The sequence below is a fragment of the Pteropus vampyrus genome, unplaced genomic scaffold (assembly GCF_000151845.1).
Source record: "Pteropus vampyrus isolate Shadow unplaced genomic scaffold, Pvam_2.0 Scaffold14, whole genome shotgun sequence".
In the NCBI taxonomy this organism is placed as follows: domain Eukaryota; kingdom Metazoa; phylum Chordata; class Mammalia; order Chiroptera; family Pteropodidae; genus Pteropus; species Pteropus vampyrus.
The window spans coordinates 9291000-9310110 of record NW_011888795.1 but is presented as its reverse complement, the minus strand read 5'-3'; the positions used below and the strand labels follow the sequence as shown (position 1 = coordinate 9310110).

The 19111-nt window shown below is 46.9% G+C and overlaps 1 protein-coding gene across 1 annotated transcript in view; it reads right to left on the bottom strand.

Annotated features, from left to right (window-relative positions):
* Positions 1–379: 379 nt before the first annotated feature.
* MAGEF1 (MAGE family member F1) overlaps positions 380–19111 on the bottom strand; it is a 79523-nt gene continuing 60791 nt past the window's right edge. Inside the window, 1 exon segment of the mRNA XM_011383487.1 lies at positions 380–562. Coding sequence (XP_011381789.1) covers positions 380–562 — 183 coding nt within the window.

Genomic DNA, 19111 nt, shown 5'->3' with positions numbered 1-19111 from the left:
CCTTGTCTGGGAAAAGAGGGGGCTCATTGCCTCAGGACTAACAGGATATGGTGAGGCAGTCAAAATGAGGCTGGGATCAAAATGCCTAGAGTTTGGTGTTCAGTTCTCCCAGAAAAGATGTGGAAAGAACAGGCTAGTATGGGAATCAATCATAGATGCCCAAAACAATGACTGTGAAACAATGTCCAATCTAGGTTTGGTTGCTGCTACCGTGACCACCAACACTGTCATCATTTCTATTTCTGCCACCATCATTGCATTTCTACCACCATTGTTACCATCATCTCCACCACTATCACCACCATCACCTTTATTAATATCTCCATCACACTCACAGCATCATCTCCACTATCGCCACCACCTCCACCACTATTCGCATTTACATCTCCATTTCAACCATGATCTCCATCTCCACAGCCATCACTACACCCATCGCCACTACCACTTCCACCACCATCATCACCACCTCCACTGGTGTCACTGCCTTCATCACCAGTACCGTCTCCACCATTAGCATCACCACCGCCACTACCCCTCTCGCCTTCCCCAATACTTTGGTCTGCTGCCGCCACCAGCACGGTTACCCTGCCCACCCCTACCACTGCCCATTTTGTTCCATCCATGCTACGTAGAACACAAAGAATTGCATTTGGGTTGACCCTTCAACCTCTTTTCTTTTGCTCAACCCCAGAAAGGCCAACTATAAACCCCGATTCCTCCATTTTTCTTTTGAGACTTCTCATGGAACATGAAGTTAAATGCCTTGCTCTTTAAGCTAAGGACAATTACATGTCTCTTGCCGTTCTTGATTTACCAGGCCCATCATTCTGTCCTGGAAGGAAATTGGATTACTCTGACAGAATGTGTTCTTTGGAAAGCAGTGCTGGTTATTACCTAATTCCTTATGACCTAGTGTTTGCAGATTGATTTTTTGACGACGTGTCCCAATAGTTTTCTATCATATAGCAGCTCGGCTGATGGGTCCGGCACTTTCAGAGGCATCTGCTTTCCCCCAGGTTTAAAGAAAGGCAGGGACAGGCTGTCTGGTCTCCCTCTGGTCTCCAGGCCCCTCACCAGTTCTTTATAAATCCCCTCGGAGTCAGAGCTAGTGATCTGACTCCACCTTGGGCCAATTCCTTAAGTACCTAAGCATGTAAGTCATCAGAGCCTATGGATGTGAATACACAAGTTCTTTCCTCATTCCCTCCTGGCTTCCTGCCTTCTCATGATCCCATGCAGTGCCTCTTTTCAGTTTTCAGATCACAGCTGACCTTTTTAGGCTAAGAAAAAAATTCAAAGCCTCTGCTTTTTTAGTGTCATTGCTTTATAGGCTTTCTTTCCCCAACTCAAAAACGAGCCAGCAATCTCCTTATCCCCTTTCGCTGGCCTGTTAGAGTAAGAAAATGTTTTTCTCATTCTTCGCCTCCTTGTGCAAGTTATACCTCATTTCTTCTTCTAAACCACTCTTCTGATTTTATCTTCATAGCCTTTTGTTTTCTTTTTTCGTTCGTACCCTTCCTTTATATCCTGGCCTGATTTCCACTTTCTTTGGCATGACCATTATCATTTTAGTTCTCTTGGGAGCTTTCTGCATAACTAACAAGTAATCTCTGAGTCTTTTTGAGCTGTTTTATGCATCAGGGTAGTTTCATTCTCTTCTCCTAATTTTGTTGCCTTATGTGGAAATGTCCAACTTTCCTTAGAGAGTGCCTCAGTTCTTAAACTCAGGATTTGTGCTTTTCATCTTGGTTCCCAGTGCTTGGTGCAGAAAGATTTTAGAAAGGGCTAATTTCAGAATCTTGTTTGAGTTCCTGCTTTGCTTCTTTTCTCTCAGGCGGTGGTTACCTTTCTCAATACTCCCTTCCATTCTCTAGCACCTGTCGTGTGTGAGCGTCAAACCTAGTTGGCACCTGCTCCCCAGGATACATACTGAGGTAACTGGGGGTACACATACTGAGGTACACAGGGAGAGGACTAGCACCTGGATCTGGTCACTGGTGCTCACACTGGAATGTTGATGGTGACACTTACCGGGAGTGCTTGCTTACCATGGAGGGCTCTCTCCATTCACAGACCCATTCGTTCATTCTCAGACTCCCTCATTCCCTCTTGAACCTCTATTTTTGTTTGGGGGCTCTGCCAGTTACAGGTTCACGGGGCGGATGAGTCTTCCTGAAAGTCAAGTTGATAATGGCCTGGAGGAGTGCACCGGCTAGTAGGTACACAGACCTGAAATCATGTCAGTTACATAGAAGGTGGCGATTGCATGAAGGCAATGGTGTACGTGATATGCTATGTCTCTGTTCTGAAGAAGGCTTCTCCGAGAAAGCCACATTTGAACAGAGTCTTTAAAGTTAGGAAAGTGTTTGCCAGGAAGGGGGGATGTAGAAGGGCATTCCAGGTAGAACAGGATACAGAGAGACAGAGAGGGACATTCGAAATTGGCCATGTGGGGCTAGTTGAGCTTCTATACTCCATGCAGGCCCATGGTCTTCCCAACTCTCCATGGTCTAGACAGATCACATCAACATGGCCCTGACACAGTCCCTTTCTGTGCCTACCCTGGGGGTCCCAGTGCTCCGGGAGTTATATGCTGTCATCTCTAAACTTGCCTCTTTCATGAAGACTTTCTCCATCCAGCCCGGCCAACCAGTGTCCCTGCATTCCTCCCCAGGAGGCTCAGGACCTCATTCCTTTCCTTTTTTAATGGCTGTGACAGTAGGAACTCAACGAACCTTTCCTGCACAAATAACTTTTCATGGGTTGAGTCTGTTCATCTTCAACTCAGTTTGCTTAGTGAACTCCTACTCATCTTTCAGTGCTCTGTTCAGACAAAGAGTTTGCGAGGGTTCCTCTGACCTATTTGTTCCCTCCCCTAGGATGAAGAGTCTTTCAGCTACATTATAATGGACTCTGTCCACTGGACTCCCACCCTTCATTAATTGGATGAATTCCTTTCTTAGTCTGATTCCTGTGTCTTGTATATTATTTTTCATTGTTCTCATTATACTGTATGTGTTTACGTACTTGCAAAACCTCTTAGCTATGCATAGAAGGATAGAAAGATTGGTTCTGCTTCTAGAAATTCTTCCTATGGAAGATGTTCTCATCGCTTACTCAAGAGCCATTCACTGTGGTCTTCTTTGCTAATAGACCTTGATCTTGTTCAAGCAGCCATGTGCCTAGAGATAACTTTGCTGGTGATTGGTCAAGGAGTGGTCTAATTCCTGCCAGCAAGACACAAGGGACTAGTCTTCAGGGGGCTTCTGGAAAAGGTTTTTCTCCCTTCTAAGAAGAAATGACAGATTAATGTTCCCTTTTATACCTTCCCCTTTCCTCTCATTTGGGACAGTATTGTGCGAGGGTGTGATGTTTGGAGCTGTGGCATCTATCTTGTGACGAGGCAAAGGCCAAGAGAAGCGCAGAGACGTGGATCCAGAACCCTGGAACTAAACAAACCCTGGGTTCTCCTACCTTCCAACTTCCTGTCATGTGAGGTAGTTAAATGACTTTACTGCTTAAGACACAAGTAGTTGGAATTTCTGATATTTGCAGCTGAAGGCATTCTCAACTAAAAAATTTTGTGAATAAACTTGTTATTTTTAAATAATTGTACAACTTACATGTTTTTATGAGATTATGAAGCACTTAATATCCAGATGGTATAGAATAGTCTGTACTTTCCCCCTTAAGTGACCATACGGCATCTACTATGAGTGGGCCTTGGGGGGGCTTTCCTTTCTCTCCTTGTTTTTCAGTTTTCTAACCTCTCGAACCTCCTCTAGGAAAAGGAAAGAGCGTCCTCCTTTGGGCCTCTGACCCAGGCTTCAGTCAGTCAGTTTCATCTAGTTTTCTCCCATTGGAGCTGGGAAGAGAGAGTTTCAGGTCCTATATTATCTTCTTAGTAACTCGTTTTGTAGAAAAATTGAAAGTCAGATTAGTAAAATGCCTGATTGTGATCACGCAGTTAGTAAGCAGAGGCGCCCCATGGTGAGGTCTGCCCAAATGCATCATCTTTATACCTCAACACCTGGCCCCCCTTGGGTTTAAATAATGTTGGTATCAAGCAAGTGTATATAATAAAGGTTTGGGTGGCAGCCATGAAAACGTGCCACTTAGATCTCCTGCTGCGGGAATGTAATTGACCAAGGGCGTTGTAATTGCTCCTGTGTTGGTGCCAAGGCTGTACTTCCCACGGGCTGCTCCTCACTGAACACTGAGCATGGCAGGGATACTAAGACAGGCCCGTTCCTGAGAGATGCAGGCCTCCTCTGGGGACAACTTTAGCTTGAGAACTTTCCATTGGCTTGACCAAAAGCTCCTTGGACCTACGCTGCAGTCTGGGACTCTGCCCATCTAACCCTCCACCCTTTCCTCACTTCCTCACAGAGGTCAGACCTGAATCACGGTCTGACAGCTCCACACCTCCTCTGGCCACTTCCTTTTTTCCTTCAGAGATGTTTCTGCAAATAAATCTTTTGCATATCTAATCCCATCTTAAGATCTAGCTCCTCAAAGGACCTGAACTAATGTGCTTTGATTTTTAAACCCCCAAACTCAACCCGGCAGCCAATATATAAAGCCTCTGGCATGAACTGGGTCGTTCCTCTTTTTCTGGTGTTAACAGTGGCCATAACATGAGGCTGTTCCCATGTCCAATGGGAGCAAGATGGACCACCCCATCACCAGAATATGTACATACCTGGAAACTATATATCTTAAGATCAGAGAGGCTGAGGCACTCAAGGGCACACAGCTAGCTCATGCCCAGGTACCCACATATATACACTCTGATACATGGAGTGAGGAGACAAAGTCAGAGTGAAGAGATAGGGTCAGGATGCAGTGTGGGCAGGCAAAGGGAAGAAAGCAGCCCCTTCCTGCCCCTCCCAGTTGACTTTCTACTGCTGGTTAGTGTGTTTTGCTGCCCTGGCAACTGGCTATGAGATCTGCATGTGGAAAATGAAGCTTAATATTAGGACACTGTGGAGAGCTAGACAGGCCTAGAAGATGCCAGGTCCATGGCCTACTGGCCTCCTAGCTTTGCTCCAGCCTGGAGACACTGCCCAGCCTGGAGACACTACCCACCCTCAGCCATGGAGAAATGCCTTTCTCTGTTCATACTCACTGCCTATCCAGCCAGATGGGCTCACCTGCTTGGCTGTACTAGCTCTGATTCCGGTATGTTCTGTTCTCTTGTTTGTCTAAATCCTCCCCATCTCTCAGGGCTGAGTTCCAATCTCACCTCCACCTGGAAGTCTTCCCTGATTTCTCCAGTCCACAGAGCCTTTTTTTCCCTCTGAACTTGTCTCGCAGTTACTGTGATCTCTGTAGCATTCACATTGTGATTTTGGACTTTGTCCCAGTCTAATTCAACAATCTCCTATCTAATAGGTGCTAAGTGCTGAATGCTCATGTGAGTATCTTGGGGCTGTCTACTCTAGGCTCATTAGACTTCAGACAAGGAAGCAGCGGACCATCTAGCAGCTCTGGCTTTATAACCAGGGGACCACCTAGCAGCTCTGGCTTTATAACCTGGCTTTATAACTGCCCCCATCAGTTCCCCAAATTAGGCAGGAAAGAGGGTGTGGGTTGCAGCTTATTAGAGCTTTGCATCTGAGTCTAGACAGGTCACTGTCTGAGTCTCATTTTTCTCAGCTATGGAAAGAGGATGATAGTACCAGCCTCACAGACTTGTTCTGAGGACAAAGGAGATGATATATGTAAAATACCTGACACTCTGATAGAAGTGTTACTTCTCTGCCTCTCTCTCCATGCCAATTCTCACCCTGTACCCCCTGAATCGACTGAAACTGAAAGATTGTTTTCTCATCTTCCCCTCAAGACTTTTGAAAGAACTCACTGTCCTGGGTCACAGAGCTAAATAAGGCAGATGCCTGCCCACTAGGAGCTCACCATCTAGTGCTTTCACGCACTGGCTCTCATTTAATCCTCCACCAGCTCTAGGACAGGAAATAGTATTTCTCTGTCAAAGATGATAGAGCCAGGACACAGAGAAGCTGAGCCCTATCCCAGATCACAGAGCTCGTAAGCAGTGGAGTTGGCCTCAGAATCAGTCCTGAGACGTAAGAGAAACCTGAAGTAAACAGAGAGAGCACTTGATATGGTGAATATAACATTTCTGCTCAAAGAATTCTATAAATTCAACATAATGGCAATCAAAATCACAAAAGGGTGTGTGCGTGCGTGTGTGTGTGTATGAAATTTAACAAGCCAGTTCTAAAACTAATCTGGGAGAATAACTATGTTGGAATAGTCAAAAAATATTTGAAAAAGAAGTACAATGAGGGAGAACTTGCCTCATCAGATAATAAAACACTACTAAGCTGTGCTAATTAAAATGGTGATGTGCTGGCACAGGACAAGACAAATGCATCAGCGTCATAGGATAGAGAGTTTGAAAGGCTTGTATAGGATAAAGTAACATTGATAGGATACATAGGATAAAGTAATCCCTAAGAGGTAGGGAAAGGATGAACACTTCGAAAATATTGTAGAGATAACTGGCTATTTGTGTGAAAAAAACGTAAAGTTGATTCCTGCTTCACACCATTCACTAAATAAATTCCAGATGGATCAGAGAGCTAAATGTAAAAAAAAAACAAAGCTATGAAACTATTAAAAGAAAATATAGGAGAATTTGTTTATAACCTTGGGGTAGGAAAGGCTTTCTTTAGTAAGACGTGAAACACAAAAACCATAAAGGGAAAGATTGCTAAATTTGATTATGTCCAAATCTAAAACTGCTGTATGAAAAAAGACACCATAAATACTGTTAAAAGACAAGTGACAGACTGAAAGAAGGTGTTTGCAACATATACAATTGAAAAGGATTAATATTCAGGATTATATAATGAATTCATACAAACAATAAGCAAAAAACAAACCACCCAAAAGAAAAAATGAATAATAGTTCGGAACAAACAGTTCACCTCAGAGATACTGCAGATGGCCAATAAATGTATGACAACAGGCTCGGCCTCACTAGTCATCAAAGAAATGCAAATCAAACAATACTGATGGCAATGAACACTTTTCACTGTTGGTAAGTATGGAATTCATCATGGTGTTTGTAGAGTGTGATCTGGAATTGCCTGCGAAAACGTAAAATGCCCAAACCCATCGCCACAGCAATTCCACATCTCTGCCTGAAGAAATGTCCCAAGTGCACATAGTGGTCTGGTCACGGGGCTGTGGTGGCAGTGGCAGTAATCCAAACAATCAGAAGCAACCCAAATGCTCATTAATAGAGAAAGGGCTTAATACATTTCTGAATATCCACATTAGTAATGGTTATCTGAGATCCAAACGAATGAGGTAGACCTCTGCATCTTGAAGTGTAAAGGTCTCCTTATGAGAAGCAAGTCACAGAACAAGCTGGCTCTATTTATGTAAACACGGATGCACACTTTGAAACTATGTGCGTGAGAAAGAATATTCTGGAAGGGTACACACCAAACTGACAATCTCTAGGGCGGGGAGTGAGATTGTGTAGGAGCCACAGCAGGCTTTATTTGAACTATTTACATTTTTTGCAGTGAGTATGTATAAGTTTAATAATAGTAATAATGAATAATAATAATAATAATAATAATACATTTAAAATAACTAGAAAGACCGGCTCTTACTCAACCCCAGCAGCTTATACCCCTAGTTTTCAAGCCCTGTACCTGTTGGTGCCCTGAACCTGTTGCTTATAGATCCCATGCCTGGTTTCTGACTACATGCCCCATCCCCACTCTTCACCACCTCCACCCCACTGGGCTCCTAGTCTGGGTTCTTGACCTCTGCCACTGGTCTATGTGAAATTGCTCATGGCCCCAGAAGAGCACAATTTCCAGTAAAATAAGAACTTCAGAAAAGATTTGATTGGAAAAACCAAGGAAGACTTCCTAAAGGAGGTAGCATTTGAGCTGAGGCTTAAAGATGGATCATATTTATTCTAACCTCTCTCTCCCTTCCCCTCCCAATTACGTAAAAACTATATAACATCATTATAGAAATTTTGAATAACAGGGAGAAAACCTATCATCCATAATCCCATCACCCTAAGCGAATAACTTTTGTGAATTCCCTTCAAGGCTTTGTCCACAAGGCACACATATGTTTAAGAATTGCTATGGACTGAATTGTATTACACCAAAATTCATATGTTGAAACCATACCCCCAAATGTGATGGTATTTGGAGATGGAGCCTTTGGGAGACAATTATGTGTAGATAGGGTCACAAGGGTGGGTTGCTCATGGTGGGATTAGTGTCCTTATACAAAGAGGAAGAGACACCAGAGCTTACTCCTCCCTCTGTGCACACACACCTAATACCACGTGAGAACATAGTGGGGAGTTGGTTGTCTGCAGCCCAGAGAGAGAGCGCTCACCAGTCACGGACCCTGCTTTTGACTTCTAGTCTAAAGAAATACATTTCAGGTTCAGTTGTTTCAGCTAATGGTAATTTGTTATGGCAGCCCAAGCAGACAAAGATAAGTACGCAGTCCAAATAATACATTCTATTATATGTCTTGTTTTTTAATATAACGTTATATCATAGCCATTTTTATATTACTAAGTGAAATTTATAATGATCACTTTTAATGGCTGTACAATATGCCATCCAGTGAGTGTATTATGATTTAATTACCCATTCCCCTATTGTTGGATTTTTTGGTTGTTTCTTATTTCTAACACTGTAATGAACATGTAGTTTTCTTTTTTTTTTTTCCTTTTGGGCTATTTCCTTGAAACAAATAAATTCTCAGAAGTGGAAATACTGGGTCAAAATTTATGAACACTTTTATGGCCCTTGAAACATGTTGCCAAATTGCTTCTAAAAGTTTAATTTCAGAATACACTGAAGGCTTTGTTAGGCAAATATGAGAGGTATAGGAATGGAATTGGGGGTCCCAATTCCAGGAAATAGCATGTGTAAAAGTGTATTGACCAGGACACACTTCTGTGATGTATCCTTTGAATGCCATCGCATGGCCCAGGTGTAGAATTCTAGGACAGATCTGTTGGTTGGCCAACTCGGTAGCCAGTCTTAATCTCCTTCTCTCCTGTTACTCTCTCACTATAGAAGGTAAATCTAGATAATCTGCTTCCCAGCTTCTTTTGCAGCTAAAAGTGACCATGTAACTCTGTTCTCTTCAAAGAGATGTTAATGAAGGCTCTGAGAAGAATTCCTTCCTTCTTTCCTTCCTCCCTCCCACCTTCCCTCACTCTCTCTTCCTTCCTTCCTTCCTTCCTTCCTTCCTTCCTTCCTTCCTTCCTTCCTTCCTTTCTTCCTTCCTTCCCTTCCTCCTTCCTTCTTCTCTTTCTTCCTTTCGCATTTTCAACTTGTTTATTAAGTTTTTCAGCTGGCAACTTGAGGGCTTCTGATTTCCTGATTAAAGGGGAAAGTGTCATTGGCACCATCTCTCTGTCCCTCTTTCTGCCTTGAATGCAGATGCAATGCCTAGAACTGCAGTAGCCACATTAAGAACATAAAGTTGGACAAGCACAAGGACAAAAAGCCAACGTAGTGAAGGTGGCCTAAAGGCAAGACAGAAAGGACCTGGGTTCTTGATAGCACCATTTGAACAGCTGAATCAATACCATCAACCACCTACCTCTAATTTCTTGTTTTGTGGGAGAAACAACCCCTCATTTGATTAAACAATTTTTAGTCAGATTTTCTGTTACTTGCAGTTTAATGCTTCCTAACAGATGTAAGACTCCACTGCTATGCCCCATCTCCCTCAGCACCTGGGATTTAGATTCTAGTCCCATTGTACTAGAGTTTAATCTTGTCCCTTGAAACTGGTGACAGGAATCTCTGCAGCCCAGTACATGTACTGCCTGCCTGCCCACAGTCTAGGTGGTATCCCTTCCTAGCTCTGGATGCCCCCAGAGTCTGAGGCCTGCTCCTAAAGTTCCTGAGCCCTGTTTGTCTTTTTCAGGAGCGGCCACTAGGCCAGGACCTTATATTCAGGGTATGACAATTACTAGCTCCCTTTGAGGTCTCAAGAGAATCCTGAGCCAAGAGTCCTGGATTCATTTCTGAATTGTTCCCTTACCAGTCATGTGGTCTTGGTCAATTCACTTAATCTCACTGAGCAACGGTCTCCTCATCTGTAAAATAGGGATGACGTGGATTGCTGGCAAGATTTAGAATTGTAAATCTGGTAACATGGTAGGGTCCTGAGAAATATCTTCCATTTGAAGCCAACCAAGGTTCAGAGAGGAGAAGCAAGGAGCCCCACATCCTCACGGAACAGAACCAGGAAGAGACTCAGTGTACTGAGTTTCCATCAAAGTGCTTTCCAGTAGCTGTGTGGCCTCTGTGGAGATCTGATGCTGGGAGTGACACACATTCTTCCCCAGTCACTCACAATGGAAATGACAGCTGGCAACACAGTGTGCGGCGAGGCCGGAGTTCACCACGTTCTGCAACAGACCCCCAAGGGGAAGAAGGAGGCTCCGCTTCTAGGCTGTGGGGCTCGCAAGGCCTGCTGAGACTTTGGGAGCTGGCGACCTGTTCCCAGTCCCCTGGCACAGAGCTGAGATTCCCTGCATCCCTCCAAGTGGCCAGAGTCAGATCAGCCTGCTTACGCCCCCTGCACAAAGTCTGCAAAACCAGCCCCAGGTCTCTCCTGCACATTCTCAGCTGACTACTTAAAGGGCACATGCCCCACACCAAAATTAGGACATGTGCCCTGTCAAAGGATTCTTTCTGTGGCTGAACGTATTTATTTGCAAGTTTTTATCGAGGAATAAAAATGAACTCCACCAGAGTTTAATGAATTGCCTTAATTGAGAGGAACACCAACATGTGCCAACAAGGCTGTGTTGGAGATGCTGATGATGTCAGGACATATTTTCTTCTTAGGAGCTGAGAGGTCAAAGTCTTAGGCCCAGGGCGGAAGTGGGGAGGCGAAAGGGGGTGACCATGGGTAGAAGTTACTTGCCTTGAACAAATTCTTCCAACAATTTTCAAAGGGAATATAGAGGCATGATGACTAGTGAAACCAGAAAGAAAAGACATAAATGGATGTAGCCTGAAAGAAAATCCAGGGACCACAGAGAGCAGGTGACCAGAGGGTTGGCTTGTCATTTTATTCACTGACTCCTCCCACTTTGTTTCCTCCCTGATACACAACTTGCCAATGGTGCAGGTCCTGCACCCAACCCCACCCCAGACTTCCCTGTGTAATTACCCACCCTAGACTGGCCTCTGCACTAGAGAGACACCAGGTCCCACCCGCCATAGACAGAGTTTCCATCTACCGTCAAAGTCACTCACAGCCTAAGGGAGGGAAAGAGAAAGAGGGAGGGGTGTGAGGCCCAGGAAGAGGGCTGTTCTCATTGGAGCATTGCAAGGTCATTCAGATGGAGTGTTTGCCATCCCATAATAAAGCTGGAATCCCCTGTAAGTCTGCTCATCACACCTGCTATAGTGGACACATGACTCATCTCCCCTGCCCCAGTCACCTCATTCCGGGTCTGACTGGGCCCCAGTATCCCATCCGCGAAGAGCCCATCAGGGGACAGCTTGTCACCTGAGGCCAGAGGAAGCAAACCCTTGTTCTGTGTCTTACTGTGTGACCTTGGTCAAGGTAGTTAATCTTACTTAGCATCAATTTCCTCATCTGTAATGTGGACCTCACGACTTCTCCCTTATAGGTCTAATCATATGCAGAGCACCTATTTCATTGTCTGACACATAGTAGGTCATTGATAAATAGCGACTATTAGTGTATAAAAACCATTATAACACATAAAAGTATAAGGGACACGAACATTAATAACAATTATCACATTCTTCTCATTTCCTCAGGCAGAAGGAAGCAAGGAGAAATGACTATTACAGCCCTTCCAGCTCTGAGGCCTGACTTCTCATGGGGCCACTTGCAATGCTCTTAGGTGAATGGGGTCTGGCTAATTTCCACAGGACTTTCCTTTTACACAATGCCATTCAGACCCACGGATCTGGCATGACCCTGTTCTCAGCTGGATAGGGTGCCACTCTCGCCTCCTCCATAACAGTCAAAGCCAAGACCAGGGGTATCCCTTCCTGTGTCAGCCACCTCCTTGCCACTCTCTAGGGGAGCCCCAGGAAGTTCCCTCTCCAGCTCTTCCAGCTCCCATATTCCTTGTCCATGATCCCTTCTTATCCCTCCTCTGATCCACTCAGCCTGTTCACCAGCAGTGGCTGCAATGCTGTGCACGTCTGAAGGGGAGACTCAGAGGAAAGCCCTGCTTCCTGCTCATTGTCTGTCCTGTCTCCACATGCTCCAAGCTGGGCAGGCGGGACCCCTGCTAGATGTCCTCAGCCTGGCTTAGCCTTGCAGCCAGATCCCGCCCCCACCTCGCTCATCTCCTCCAGCCTGTGGGGGTGGGGGTGAGCGGGGAGATCTTAATTTCTCCCGCTTTTAATCAGCACAGCTGGGAGAACCAGCAGGCAAGGGCAGGAGGAGGTGAAAGGCCAGGGGCCTAATCTACAAGCCACCCAGTCACCAGAGCCCAGCTTCCCTCCTAACAAGCCATGCAGCAAACAAATTATCTTTGTTGTTCCTGGGAAATCTGCAAGTACTTACCCGTGTAATTAGCATCTGTGCCTTGTGCCGGCAGTTCAGGTGAACAGGCCGTGGCTACCCGATGCCAGGCTGCCTGTAATCAAAACCAAAGCAGCCGCCAGGGTGCTCTCCGGCAAAGACGATGTCAAACTTAATCAGGCCCTCACCTGGGATGGCGTTTCCAGGAGCCAGCGCAAGTTGAGGCCTCAGTAGCTCTGAAATGCAAGAAAGGAGTGGATGGGAGGCTGGCATAGCCCAGCCATTTCCACAAACCACCCTGGCACTCTGAAGCTAGGACAGATGGAGGGCCTGAGGCCTGACCCACTGATGCAAGGCCCTGGGCCCGGGGATCTGTATTTTAAGCAGCTAGCTTCTCGGGTGACGCTGAGGCATAGCCAAAGTTTGGTAAACACTGGATATTCTCCAAGATCCTCTTGGCTGGTAGAGTTAGTAATAGTGATAAGTATCATTTATAGGCATACCTCATTTTATTGTGCTTTGCTTTATTGTGCTTCACAGATGTTGCATTTTTTACAAATTGAAGGCAAGACCCTCCATCAGCAAAAAGATTATGCTCACTTTATTTTGGTGGTCTGGAACTGAACCCTGGATATTTCCAAGGTATGCCTGTACTGAATGCCTACCTACTAGGTGCAGGGGCTTTATGTATGAATTCATTATCATTTAATTTCTCATACCTGCAAGGAAGGTATGAATGTACCCTTTTTATAGAGAGCATAACTGACTTGCCCAGAGTCACAGAGTGGTAGAGCTGAGAGTCTAAATAAGGTGTGCCTGTCTCCAAACCTTTTTCTGAGCTTCTCCTCAGAGTGATTTCCCACTAAAAGCTTCTCGTTCCTTGTCATGTGACTAAGTGGCGTCTCCCTGATGTTGCACATGGTGTGGCAGCTCCCTACGTCAGAGGGGACAGTGAGGGTGGACACAGGAAGCTCCCAGGTATTTTATTCCTGTCTGATGGGGGAAGCTGTTCTCTGCTTCTTGCTCAAAGCAGGGAATAAATAACACACAGCTCTTTACCCCACTGCCGAGCAGGAAGAACTGGCCAGTATGGGCAAATATCCACACTAGGAACAAGCCAGAGAGTAGAGGCTCGGCAGGAAGCCCAGGGTGGGGTACTCCCTGAGACTGTAGGAGGCTGGCTGAGGCAGCTCTCCTGAATACAGCCTACAGAGATTGCACTTAAATAAACCTGAGTGAGCCCACCCTTGGAGCCGGATGGTCGAGGCAAAACTCTGGAGCAGCCAGCCTGGAACTGGAGTGAAAGGAGCAGTGGTGAGAAGCCGCAGAGTTTGCAGGGACGGTGCGGGGTAGATGTTGATTCTAGCCTGGATAGCACAGAGACTGGGTTTTCATCAGTTCCTCAGTGAAGAGGAAATTGGAAATTAATATCAAAATCCCACTGAGTGGCGTCCATAGTTTCCATATGTAATCATGCTTGGCTTAGCTAGGTAGTAAAATGTTTATGATTTTCTTTCCAAGGTTGAGTTTAGTCATTCTCAACGAACCGTTTAGTTGGCTTCATAAAGTCCTGTATTAAAGAATCCCTCTCGGTGATGCTATCGATGGACAGATACCTGGCTAGGTGGGCCCTCCTCGCTGTTGAAGTTGAGGCCTGGGGCCCAGACCATGGAAATCTCGGGAAGAAGCCATATTCCCAGACAGCTGCTTTGACGAGACCGAGGCGCCACATGTTACACACAGCCCTGGCTTGACAAAGAATGCACCATAAGTCTCTTTTGAGGATCTCTCATGGCATTTGTAATTCATATACAGAAATTCAAATAGTATTCCCCTCCCTCAACACATGCTTTTGGTAAACTGAGGCATCATTGCACAGCCAGCTAACAACTAAAGGGGAGGTTGATGGGTACAGTCAGTCATTATAATCAGGTAAACTCCAGTGCTTCTTTCTGCTCCATCTTGGAAAAAGCAAGAAGTGCAGCAGCCTCTTGCCCCCTGCCCTGATCTTTAGCTCATTCTACACTAGAAATGTGGACACAGATTTAGAGACCTATAGGCACATTCCCTCACCATCTGCTGGGAGCTGGAGGCAATGAGGGCAGTTTGGCAGGCTGAGGTCCTGAGGATCTCATCTCATCATCTGTCTACACACACACACACACACACACACACACACACATTCATGTGCGCACACATACGTGCTCACTCATAGACATACACATTTATATACACACAAGCTTACATACAAAAAGATGTATTCTGACACACATACTCATATAGATGTGCAGGTATACAGACACTAACATACTCATACAAGACACATCCCTATATGCAACACACAGACTTCATACCCTCAGACACACCCAAGTGCACACACACATTCCCTCTTCAATTGCCCCCTGGACAGGAGAAGGCAGTGTCTGAACGGCCGTGTGTGAGGATGTCTAGTGCTTCCAAGCAGAGGGAGGCCTTCTGCCAAGTCCTCCCCTGCTGCCCTCACCTTGGCCTTGACAAATGCCCTGATGATGACCGCACACTTGGACCCAGCCTCCCCCTGCCTTCTGATCTTCTCTCCCACACATTGGTAGACTCTTTCACAACAGCATGCTCACCCCCACACAGACTCCAGCGCGCGCGCACACACACACACACACACACACACACACACACTCTCAAACACACAAAGCGTGCTCTCTCTCTCTTTCTCACCATCTCATTGTCACACTGGACTGCTCTGTCTCCAGCCTCTCTCAGTCACATCCACGCCATTTGCCTGTCAGCTTGCCCCCCACCCCACCCTCAGCTTTGGTGTTTGTCTCAGGCACAAATATACACGGTCCATGCAGACACCCTGTATCTGTCTGTCTGTCTCTTGAACATAAGGAACAACTTGAGCCATGGCAAGTGGAGAGGGTGTCAGGCCTGATGGAAGCTGTTATTCTTAGCCCTGTCACCGAACACTTCCAAATCCTCCCCACTCAGTCCCTGCCCTGCTCGTCACCCTCCCCACGAGACAGAGCCACAGAGCCACAGAGCCGAACCTGAGGCTGGTCTAATCCCCCATCTGTGAAGAAGGAGGGGAGGCAGTAGGGGATCGCATCCTAGCACTGAAAAGGAGCAGAAAATGGGATTTATTTTTGCTGCCCCCACCCCCCACTCTGCCTCCAGCTGCTCAGAGAGCAGTTGTGTGGGGAACTGATGGAAGGGAGGGAATTTGCATTTGAAAATACTTGTTAGATGGCCTGAAACATTTGGTGCCATCACTGATCCAATTCTTTCTCAATTCCTCTCACTCTGCACCCCCCGCCCCCCCCCTGCTAACCCCACACCGCCCCCACCCCAGAGGGTGCAGGCATGTAGGAGGGTGAGTGCACTGAGGAAGCAGGACTCAGGGAAGGCACCCGGCAGTGTCTTTCCTAAACCATTTCTTATCTCTTTCTTGCTTTAGAGCTGAAACTGGCCATAAATAGATCAGGCCCCAGCTCAGCTTCTGTTCAGTCCTAGGAATCACCAACTCTCAGAACTCTGTGCCACTGGGCCCTCCCCAGGCCTCGGCACCTGCTAGGAGTTGATGTGGTGGCCAGGGGGAAGGAGTTCTGCCCTAAGAAAGTCCCATAGATACTTCGACCCCAGAGTTCTTGGTCTTTTCCTCTAAAAATCTCCTCCTTCCCATGTTCCCTAAGCTGGACACTTGAGACATCCCCAGTTTCCTCCCTGCCTCTGCCTTTCTGGTTGGGTTTCAAACCTTCTACCTCAGAAGGTGCCCTCCAAGAGTTCTCTGGTCTCCACTCCCATAAGCACAGCCCTGGCCAGCCCTTCTTGGGCCCTTCTTGCCTGGACTATTGCAGTAGCTCTTAGCTGGTGTCCCCACCCTCAGTCTCCCTTCCTGCCAGTTCATCCTCCAAACAGCTGCCAGTGATTTAAAAAGTAAAAATAAATAAAACCTGACCATGTCACTCTCCTGCTCAAAACTTTTCCTTGTCAGCAGATAGAATCCCCTAGGGTGGCACGCCTGACTCCTCGGTCCTTTCCTTGCCCCTTATACCTCTCATTCTGCACCACAGAGGGCCAGTGCCTCCCTGAGCAGGCCCTTCCATGCCTTCTGCCTTGGCACATATCGGTTCCTTAGCCTGAAATGCCTTTTCTTGCTTCTTCACATTGGAATCCAACTCAGCTGTCATTATCCCTTATGAAAACTTTTGCCTCCCGCTACCTACCACCACGTGGATAGTTTTTAATCTTCTCTCTGTTCTCAAGTGTTTGCACAAACCTTAATTCTAACCCTTAAACTCATTGCCCCTCAAGGGTCCCTTAATTATTCCTACCTCCCTGTCTTTGCCAGTTCAGTTCCTCTTATCGGAATGTCCTCTATTGCCTTGTCCATCTGACTCAGTCCTGTCCAGCTTGAGCCTAACCCCACCCCCTCTGACAGAGCCTCTGGTCTCCCTTCCTTTGGGATTTTCCAGTTTGTGGCCCACACAGGGCCCCAGGTTCTTGTGCCCTGTGTTGTCTACACTGCTTACAATTTATGGTGTAGGGTCACCCCAGCTGGCCTGTGAACTCCTGAGGGGTGTCGTGGTGGGGTTCCTGCCACAGTACTCCTATGGAACCACAGCTGGGGCTCAGGTTCCTCAGGGGATGGGGTTGGAGCGGGGGAACTGAGTTTAAGTCCAGGAGAGAAAGGAGAGGAGGGAGAAAGGAGCCCGCAGGAGGTACTGAGTGAAGATGGGCTGCAGCCCATAGGACTCCAGTACACAGAGTAGGGCTGGGGACACAAGACTTGCTCTCACTTGGCAGCTGTTGGCAAAGCCTGAACCTGGCAGTGATGCCAGAGGTAGGGGCCAATGGACAGGCTCTGGCTTTGACATTGGCATCTTGACTGTCCAGGAGAGAGAGAGAGACTCAGAGTGGGAGAGGCAGAGGTAGAGAGGCAGAGAGAATGCCAGAGATAGAGACTGAGAGGCCCAGGTAGTAAGTGAGACAGATAAGAGACATAGTGACAGAGAGAAGGACAGACAGAAAAAGAGAGGGAGATAGAGATAGAGACACCAAAAGAGAGACTGACAATTCAGAGACAGACTGAGAGACTTAGAGATACACACGAAGATAGAAATGGAGTCATAGAAAGCAAGAGAAACCCAGAGGGAGACAAATAGAAAAGGAGACAAAAAGGAAGGTAAGCAAAAAGGACAAGAAGAGGCAGAGAGAGGAGGGAGGTAGATGAGAGAGAGTGAGGGAGAGGCAAACGGACATAGGGTACGGGAGATCCCAAGAGAAGCTTGATAAACACGTGCATACATATACACAGAGGAAGCAGGAAACCACCTGAAGACAGGCAAGGTGTCAAAGGGAGGAGAAGGCTCAGGGGCCAGGGGAGGCGTGGGGTAGGGGCCTAAGGAGGTCAGGGACTTTTAGCTGGGTTCCTCTCCTTGGCTGTGAGCTGGGGTGGAAGGCAGCCTTGAAAATAGGAATGGGTGAGAGGGTTTTGGGTGGTGGGGGTCAGGGGAGAGCTTAGCTCTAGCCTCGGCCCCTTTAGGGTCTAAAGCTGCCCCCACAGGAGCCTCAAGAGGGGAGGCTTGAACCAGATAATGGCAGGTAACGAGAAGCTCCAGCCAAGCCTAGAAGCAGGTTGTCCCAGCCAAGACTGAGTCCAGAGAAGCTTCTTGAACATGGAGCCTCTCAGCTCAGCAGGGAGAGGAGCTGCTGGGGAGCCACAGGGCTGAGCCCTCGGAGGCACTCACAGTGCTGGGCATCTGTGCCTAGGCCCCAGGTAGACTCCCCAGGGCCTTGGCAACCCATTCCATTGTTCCACTATCCAACACAGAGAGCCCACTGGAAGTCCTCCCTGCTGTCTAATTCAGATACCTCCCACTGCAAGTGCAGCCCACTCAACTCTTTAGCAGGTTAAAAAAGAAAAAAAAGAAAAGAAAAAGAAAAGAAAAGAAAGGAAAAAAAAAACAACTCTACCGAAATCTGAAATGCCACAGAGTGCTCAGACAAAGACCCCTTTCTGTAAAGTTCCACTCCCTCCTACACCTCTCTCCCCCTCCTCACCCCCCTTCCTTACTGCAGGCTAAATTGGCAGTGGAATAGTTTTGAGTCAACAAATGCAGTGGGCTGGGGAAGGGAGCCCTGAAGGGGATTCCTGTCTGGGAGACATTTGCTGACAGCAGTTACTGTGACAACGAGGAAGGCCTACAACAGACCCACCAGAGCTCCCGCCTCCTGCCTGCTGACCCCGCCCAATTCTAGCTCTTCCTGCAACCCTTGCCCCAGTTTCTTCATTTATTCATTCATTCCGTCACTTACTCAATAATCTCAGGACATCGACCGTGTGTCCAGCACCTGCTTGGTATTTTCGTATTGACTGTATCAATACGAAACAGATACTTAGCAAAGTAGAAAGCTGAAGGCCAGTATACTGAAGTGACTTGCCCAAGGTCTCACAAGGTGATAGAGCTGGGATTTGAACCCAGGTCTGTCTGGCTTCTTGAATCAGTATGTGGGCCTCTGGCCGGTGCCAAGAAGCCTAGCACCAGGTGGTGAGCTCCATGAG